The sequence below is a fragment of the Macrobrachium rosenbergii genome, chromosome 4 (assembly GCF_040412425.1).
Source record: "Macrobrachium rosenbergii isolate ZJJX-2024 chromosome 4, ASM4041242v1, whole genome shotgun sequence".
NCBI lineage: Eukaryota > Metazoa > Arthropoda > Malacostraca > Decapoda > Palaemonidae > Macrobrachium > Macrobrachium rosenbergii.
In genome coordinates, this window is record NC_089744.1 from 9,167,717 (window position 1) to 9,177,017 (window position 9,301).

General features: G+C 36.9%; 1 protein-coding gene across 2 annotated transcripts in view; it reads left to right on the forward strand.

Moving 5' to 3' along the window:
• Positions 1-7,241, forward strand: part of LOC136830436 (uncharacterized) — a 29,495-nt gene extending 22,254 nt beyond the window's left edge. Inside the window, exons 4-5 of one of the 2 annotated variants that reach the window (XM_067089974.1) lie at positions 1,136-1,233; positions 6,452-7,241. In XM_067089974.1, coding sequence (XP_066946075.1) covers positions 1,136-1,233; positions 6,452-6,794 — 441 coding nt within the window. In that variant the 3' untranslated portion in view covers positions 6,795-7,241. Of the gene's footprint in view, positions 1-1,135; positions 1,234-1,548 lie in introns of both variants that reach the window. The other variant, XM_067089981.1, reaches the window with a different exon arrangement.
• Positions 7,242-9,301: the final 2,060 nt, after the last annotated feature.

Genomic DNA, 9,301 nt, shown 5'->3' on the forward strand with positions numbered 1-9,301 from the left:
TTCATTTGTTAAAAGACATGTAGATCTAACAATTTTCAAGGTAGACTGTTCAATTTTGTTTTGTTTTGCAGCTGAATGATTGCTCTATACAATAGCATAACAAAAAATAAAAATAATCTTATGTAGCTGGAATAATGAGTAGAAAGTATGAGATAAGAGAAAACTTTGCACTATCCCCCCCAAAAAATAATTGCCAGATATATTATTTGCGATAGAGTTAAATTACCCAGATAAATTACCTAGTAAACTATTTGCATGGCAAAAGTTGTATTTATACCAAGGAAAATATGATAATATTCTATAAAATAAGTGGGACTCAGTCAAGTGTTTCTCTCTCTCTCTCTCTTAGAAAAAGGATAAATGATGTAATTATAGAATAAAAATCTAAAGCAGAAAAAAGATAAATGATGTAATTATAGAATAAAAATCTAAAGCTACATGTGTTACATATGTTAAAAATCTCTCTCTCTCTCTCTCTCTCTCTCTCTCTCTCTCTCTCTCTCTCTCTCTCTCTCTCTCTCTCTCTCTCTCTCTCTCTCATGTGCATGCAGAAAAGATGAATAATGTAAATACAGAATAAAAATTTAAAACTATACAAAACAAATATACATGCATATTGCATATGTATAAAAAAATCTAACTGTTCAAAACAAGTAAAGAAAACGGTATTTATGTGTTAAAAATATCAGGAACACTCCCTGAAAATGATCCCCATCTTGTCTGCTGGTTTGTGCAATCAATTTTTTTTTTTGACATTTGTGCAAGTCATCAAAATGTGAATGGACTTAAACTTGGATGATGTTTATATCAGACATTGGTAAGCAAAAGGGTTAAGACACTACTTCTGTTGCCTTAATGCCTAAGTAGTTATTGAGTTAAGCAAGGTAATGGTTTGTATACATATGGACTTGATAATTTGAAAAATAAATTTTGTTTTATAAATGTAAATTATTTATAGTATTTTGAGGTTCCCATGATAGTTTTTATTGTTGAATCAGTGTTTAAAAATGTAGTTCTGTTAGTATCCTTTATTTTCTGTCGTCCTTTTCAGCTTTTTATACAGATTAGCAAACTTTTCATTATTTTTTACATTGCTTTTGTATTGGTTATGATAGAGGATTAATTTACTTTGCAGAAAGAAATCTTTCTTCGTTGCCAGTCTGTAGCACTATCTCCACAGTTCATTCTAGATAAGCAAGATGTATATCCCTGGCCTCATCCCAAAAATCTCAGGTAAATTGCTTGCTTTTGCTTTTACATAAAACAGTTGAGTGTTAAGGTTTTTGTGCTTAATAATTATCAGTAATGAAATTTTGGCTGTGGATAAATTAAGAAAAACAAAATTAATTATCTGTACAAACCCATTGCTTTACATTAGCTTTATTACGTATCGAGTTCAAACTTCGGACATTCAACAGATAAAGAAGAAATCCTCCAATTCCATTTTGCAGTCTGTGCATCAGGGCTCCACCCACCAGTGACAAACTTGAGTTACTGTTAGTGTTTTCTGGACCAGCAGTAATTTTGGTTTTACTTTTATTTTTTCAGTGAAAACTAATTGCTTTACATTAACACAAATATGTGTATCAACTGGGAAGAATCTCATATCTGCTGCCCTTCAGTGCCAGGGAATTGTGGATCCAAAATGAGCTTCTGGAGGAAGATTTTATTGTATCCAAAATTCTTAGCACTGAAAGGGGTCAAGAATTGGACAGGAATCTTATTAGCAGGTTCAGGGACTGTGCTGTTTGGTTGTAGATGAGGATTATGAGCATCGCATCATTCCCTCATCCCTTCTTTCAGACTGAAAATATATGCCTGCTGCTACCATGAGGCTAATTGAGAAGATATTCCAGAGATTTTTGGTTCAGAGTGCAGAAGTAGACCTCAGAGAGTCTGATGAAAATTCTCCTTGTGAATCTTAGTTGAAGTTATGTCAGAACTTGCTGCTAAAAATCAGAGACTGAGGTAACCATAATTTCATAACCCATAACTTCACATGGGATGCTTTATCTTTAGAAGTATTACTGTAGTACTATAAGCCCTTGTACTAACTTGTCTCAGCCAAAGGAAATCATGTTCTTACTGCTATGTACATTGTACAGGGGTAAAAGAGTCAGAATCCCCTTATCTAAAAAGTTTAACCTTCCAGGAAAGATACTCATGGTTCTGGCTGGACAAGGGAAAAGATCTTCCCCTTGTTATTCATGCTGACACGAAAAAGATAATGAAGGATGATGAAAATTGAGACAGATGAGATTGTCTAAGTTTTTGTAGCAGAATTAAATGTTTGTGTTATTGTAACAAAACCTGGTATGTAAAGTTTTTGTTGCAGAATTAAATGTATGTGTTATTGTAGTAAAACTTGGTATGTACAGCATGTCAAAAGTGGGTTACTCATGTAGAATAGGTCTTGATTTCTATATTGGATAGGAGGAAAGGCCTTCAGATTCAAAATTACAGTCTTTTGTGTCAGGTTCTCTAGTGAAACATGTTCCAGGGATTCATAAATCAAGCCGGTCAAATGTTACAAGGTCCTAATCAGGTAGCATGGCAGTTCTAGTGGAGACTTCTTCCACTCTTTGGGACAGTTTATTTCCAGTTTTAGTAATGAACTTAAACTTCTTCCCTTTACTCATGACTAACACTTTTAGTAATGAACTTAAACTTCTTCCCTTTACTCATGACTAACACAAGTATATTTATTATTAATCAATCTTTGGCTCTGTAAGTTGACTGCCATTAAAATCATACATGATTTGTATACAACTATAGTAAAGTGCTTTTATTGTCTTTGATGTTTAACTCAGATGTTCCAGTTGCCATCTTCAGTCAGTGTAAAATAGATTGTTTTTCCTTGGTACATGCATTCATTAAAAGCACATTCTATGCTGATTCACATTGTTTATTACAAAATTTAATTTTTGTAAATTTATCAAAGGATGTTTATTTTAATTATTCAAAAGATGATTAAGATGGAGCAGAGTTATGATACCAGTACTTCTTCAAAAGGTGACTATGACAGAACTGGGTGAACCACCTGGTAAGGTATAATCCATTAATTAATGACACCTCTTGGTGTTCTCATGGCCTCTTTAGCCATTGTCTCAACTGTTTGATAATTTGGTGCTGTTACATGTTTGTGTATAGCCTCCTGATGAATCACAATGAATAAATAAATTATCTGAGTTATCCAGCATCGTGACAGCTGGGTCATTGATACCGATATCAATTAAATGAACAACATAGCTGCTATAAAAACAGAGAGTTAATGGCTTATAATATCCCCAAGACTGGGGTACTCAACCAGCAAGTGCCTCACAGTCAAGGGGACCAGACAATCCTCACAAAAGGTAGATTCTCCTGGACCATCAAAAAGCTGTGTGTTAGGTGAGTATGCCCAATCCTTAAACAGCGAAGAGCTGTCTCCCATCTTCTAGGTATACTGCCATACTTCCTGGGAAATATAACATCCATAATTTCTTTCATTTTATTTTCTCCTATATCATTCCAATGATCTTGACACAAATTGATTATAAATTTTCTAACGCTTGGGAAGAAGTCATTATATAAAAGTGGACACTTCCTTGGAGGTAAATCTAGAGCTGCTGCTTTGGCCAATCTGTCAGCTTCATTTCCATGCACACCAGCATGTGTTGGAACCCAACAAAACCTAATTTGTGTTCCTTTGTATAATAATAGGTGCACCCATTGCTGAATTTTTAAAACCAAGGGGTTAGTCAAGTTAAAAACATTAAGTGCCACATTCTTCCATATTCTTTAACTGAAGTTTTTCATGCCTTATGTAATCTAATTACACTGTGATTTTCCTCTTAACATGGCTTGTGCACCTACATTATGATCTCTCAGCACAACTTATTACTGCAGCTGACTTTGAAAAATTAAGATAAACATTCAGGCTAAGAGGAATCGGTTTATAAACAAACCTATCTAACTTGTACCCAGACTGTACATTGCATGAGATTCATATTTGTAACCATATCAGTTGAGATCAGTACTACTCCCATAAGAAACGAGAAAATCTCCTTCCATGTTTGTCTTATGTTGAGACCTTATACCAAGTATCAGAAAATTATAAATGGTGCTTGGCAACAACAGTGGAACATGGATTCAAATAAAATTGAAAAGTTCAGAAGTAATGTGTTTCCTTGGAGGTATAGAAATGCCCATGCAGTGGGAAATTGCTGTATGTCACCTGTGGATTGGGGCATACTGTACCTAATTGCCCATAGCTCTTTAATGGCTGGTGTTCGCCAGACTTTTTGTGATGACTGATGAGTCCCCATGACTGTAAGGCATTTGTTGATAGAATGCCCCAGTCTCAGGTACTTAAAAGACTGGTTTCTCTTAGAGGCTTGAAGTGGGAATGGCAGATACATCCTTGCCAAGATTTCCTGTTGGAATATGAATTTTAACCATAGCTGTTTTTAAATTTGTCAGAAGTAATTTATTTTATATTACAGTATAATTTTTCCTTTAAGATATAATTTTCAAAATTTTGTTGCAAAGCTGGCCTTTTGCAGAAAAATATTTTAACATATTTTAAGGCTGAAAACATTAAATTTTCTTTTAGGAGTCTTATTAGTTTTTTTTATCATCTGTATGATACCCTTGTACTCTCTGCTCCTTGTCCATAACCCAAGCAGCCACAAGACCAGATGATCCCCAATTACTGTACTTACTTTTGCGGTAGGGTAAGGAGGATATATGGGAGTCAGTTCCCACTGGCAGTGTTTGGGTGAAGAATGAGCTCCAAGAAAGGCTAGTGATGTCCTTTTTAAGATTCCAAACAGTGATTTTTTCCTCGTAAATTTCAGTTGTGGATTAGAATTTTCCTACCCCTGGACCCCCTGATCTGTTGGTAACCCCTGGCCTGCTTATAGTCTTTAAAATCACCAAACAGCTATAAATGATGTTGAGGAATACTGAAGTGAGCCCACTTGAAAAGTACAGTACCTGGTAATTGTAATGATTCAGTGGAAAACAATCAAACCTTGCTAATGGTACAAACAACAGATAAAAGTATCATCTAACTCCTCACCTGACAGGAAAGAAAATGAATGTAAAATGAATGACCAAAATGTAACTACAAATGATTACAAAGCAAGAATCAAAAACAGAAGAATCAACACAAAATAGGTCCATCTACTTGTATGGCTGTGGGAGTGCCTCACAGGTTTACTGATCAGCCATCTAATGAAAGGAGAAGCCCTTATGACAAGTGAACCACCATTATCTCAGTACTGATTTATCAGAACCAATCATCATGTCAGAATATTTCAGGATTACTATTTTGGCCTTTAATTTTATGAACTTCAACCTGAAAGAAGTTCCATGTATTGCTGAGAGGCTACTAAAGTACAGCAATATTTTAGTTTTTAAGGGTTTTAAGAAACCATTAACCAGTGAGTCAAACAACCCCATAATGGTAAAAACATCAAGCCATAATATTTGCTCATTACACTGGCTGTTGGCAGAAGTCAATTATGTGTACAGAATGTTGAAGATATAATTATTTTTTCACCTGTCTTTTGAGAATGCCACAGCCCCATCTGCATATCTTGTAGGAATGGGGAGACCATGAAGTAAAGGCCTGTTAAGGTCTAGAATGCGAAGTATCTTTGTTTCTTTGTGGTTATTGTATAGAAGAATCTCCAACATAAATGTTTCCCTCTGGTTAAAGGATGTTTTTGATTATGTAAAACCAGTTTAGGTCAGGTGATGTCTTTTCAAAAGGGAAATAAGATGCAAATTATTCAAAGTTTCAGTCAACATTCATGGCATTTCTTGTGGCAAAGTTCTTAGCGAGGCAAAAAATTACAGGAAGATAGTTTCGTTATCACATGCTCCCTTTGATCATGAACACATTAATGTTACTTATAGTCCACAAGCATAATTGGCATTTATTAGTAATCACAATTAGTATCAGAATGCCCTTTTGCAAATACACCAAAACCTATTTTATCAGGTAACCAATGGAGATATCATAAATATAATAAAGTTACAGTACACAGCTGTCTTTATTGAATAACCAATCAGTTGAACTGTTCTGAACTGTTCACTTTCCACATGAAGGTATGTATATTATTGGACACAGTCAAAACATAATGGTTTCTATGTTCAGCATACAAAAGTCTTCTTTACTGGGATTACCCTCATCCCTGTAGCTGAAATGACAGTATCTTCAGTGAGAATTTTATTGCTCCATTTACTTGAGGAAATAAATGAAATAAAGACAGTAAGTAAAGGTTTCCCGTGGTATTAAGGACACTTACTACTTCAGCTCTGATTATTGATTGTTAATAAGCATCTCATTTCCAATTTGTCATCAGTCATAGGTAAGATAAGTTGTCTGTAAGTATGGAACAGTATTTAAATTATGTGTTATCTGCATTAACACATTTTTGTCAAGTTGTTGTTGAATTTACAGGTACTTGGAGAGCTACAGAGTAAAAAAGAAAAAAGTTGATGGGAGCTTAGAAGTTGTTCCCTTGAGTGATAATTCAGCTACAGAAGAAAGGCAGAAAATTTTAATGGAAGAGAAAATGATAAAAGAAAAATTGGAGACAAAAGGTACTAACAAGGTTGTATCTGAAATTAAGAACTTCATAAATCTGAAGGAAAAAAAGGCAGTAGCAAATGGTACTCCTGATAGAAATTTGCAATCAGGAAAGAAAGAGAAAAAGAGAAAGCAATCAAAGAAAAGAGGTGGTAGAAAACAGAAAAAAAAGCAAAAGAAATTAGATGACACATTTGATAATAAGGGTATTTGATATTTCAGAAGGCTATTTTTACTATTGGAAATGATACATGGAAAATCCCACTACCCTTTATCCAGGTCACTGTCATTTGGAGCATTAGTCTGTTCAAGTAAAATGCTAATCAATACTGAATATGATTGTTTCTGTCATCGGTTGATTTTCTGTTCATGTGCCTTTAGTAATTGTTTATGGATCTATTTGTCTTTGGTCAAATTCTTATCAAAAGACCTTATACATATTGACAATTATTGGCCAACAAAAATATTTTATTAACTATCTGTATGAATGTAAATCATTGTAGTATTGCATGGGGCATATGTGATACCTCTTATTTCTTGTTTTATATTTAATAAGCAATTTTTATTAAGTAAATTGGTAATGAAATAAAAATAACATGTTTAGTAGGAGGTAAATTTCATGTGGAGATTTTATTAAAAGTTATTTTATGCTAAGAAGCTCTTCAGTGTTTCATTTTTTAGCCAAAATTAATAAAAGTAATATATGATTATACAAATGGTCCCAGGTCGGTGGTGGGAGAGGAACTGATATTGATTGGCTGGTAGTGCCTCTGAGTGAAGCCGCCTCCCCCAGACATTGATGGTTGCACTTGTCTCCGTGTGAAGACATTGGAGACAGGGAGGTTGTTTGTACTGGGATGGTCGATCATATTGCCTGGAGGGTCCTGATTGTTCTGCTCACTTGGCTCAAGAGTGCCAGCAGGTAATATTCTACTTGCCATCGTCAGGGGGAAAGCTTCCTGGGTGGATTAACGCTTGGCCTTTTCTTCCCACTGTGTAGAGCATGAGTATGTATGGTGCCTTCTTGAAAATGGCAGGAGATCCTCTCTGAACTCTCATCGTGCTTATTGATGTAATAGTAATAATAATAATAATAATAATAATAATAATAATAAAAATAATAATGATGATAAGTACTATTGAAAGAAATCGCTGCATCAGCTGCATTGACCTTGTGTATAGAGTCTTCTCTATTTTCCTTATACAGTAACAGTTTTCTCTCTGTTACTACAACTGATGAGTAACACACCAATGTGATTCATCAGGAGGAGTCAAATTTGGTGAGCATAGCCCGCAGGGTTTTATACACGTAGAGGTAAATGTATTGAATTTGGATACAAGTCAAAGTCTTGAAGTGGCCAACGTTTCTCCCGGATTCATCCAAGTATGATCACAGCAGTGGGTCGAGTAGACTGGTGATGCTAGCGGGATCTACTCTTTAAATAGTCGTAGGTCAGCAGCAGGGGTTTTCCCATGCTGATTCGTCATTGGTTGGTGGCGCATAGCAGCCTCCTATTGGCTGGAGAAAGTCTTTCTCAAGTCCTTTCTCGGCGCTGTTGCAGCCCAACAGACTGTCGAGGCAGGGGCGTGACGTCTCTGGATGGTGCGTGACGTTGTGTGATGCCACGGCAGCTCGAATTTTCATTGGCTGCTGGGTTGCCCGTCTCATTAGGCATTTGTTGTGCAATGTCATGGCGGCTTGAATTTTCATTGGCTGCTGGGTTGCTCGTATCATCAGGTATTCTTGGGCCAGGGGTGTCGTTCTGTGTGGTATTACTGTATTAACGTGTCCCGATATATTTCTTCTTAAGCTGGTGGGGAGGAAAAGCACTTCCTGCGTTGTGTTCAGTGAGGGCTTCTCTTGTTGAATAAGGAGCTCCTCTAGCAGTCGTAGATGTTGCTGGTCAGAGGCCCTCCCTATTATCCTGGTGTTTTTGATAATATTGTCATGGGAGATGGCTTCTTGGTGTGTGATCCTGGTGTGGTTCCTAATAGCTGCTTCTTGCCTTCCTGCACATGGCATGAAATTTTCTTGGGCAGCTTAATGATAGTCATGACAAGTTCGTGTTCTCTGTCGGTTTCAAGGGGGGTCACATTCTCCATGATAATTTTCTTTAGTACGTCTTCATCCTCACAGTAACGTGAGTGCATTCTTGCCTTATAATACTATAATACAGCTGGATTTTCTCCTGCAGGTTGGGTTGCGGCCTCTCATTCTCGTTGTACCACTGATCCAGTGCTGTACGAGCTTCCTTATTGGTTTGTTGGTTTGAGTACCTGTTATTCACGAGCATCTGGGAGACGCGGTCAAGCTCATGGTGAGCATCCTGCCAGGATGAACAGTGGGTGAGAGCCCTCCAAATGCAAGCCCTGACCATGGTGTTCTTGAACCTTACCTTGCAGGGCACTTGCTGAACACAACACAGGAAGTGCTTTTCCTCCCCACCAGCTTAAGAAGAGATATACCAGGACACATCAGTAGTACCAGACAGAACGACACCCCCAGCAGTCAATGAAAATTCGAGCCGCCATGACATTGCCCAACGAATACCTAATGAGACGGGCAACCCAGCAGCCAATGAAAATTTGAGCTGCTGTGGTGTCATGCAACGTCACGCACCACCCAGCAATGTCACGCCCCTGCCTCGACGGTCTGCTGGGCTGCAACAGTGCCGAGAAAGGACTTGAGCAAAACTTTCTCCAGCCAATAGGTGGCTGCTA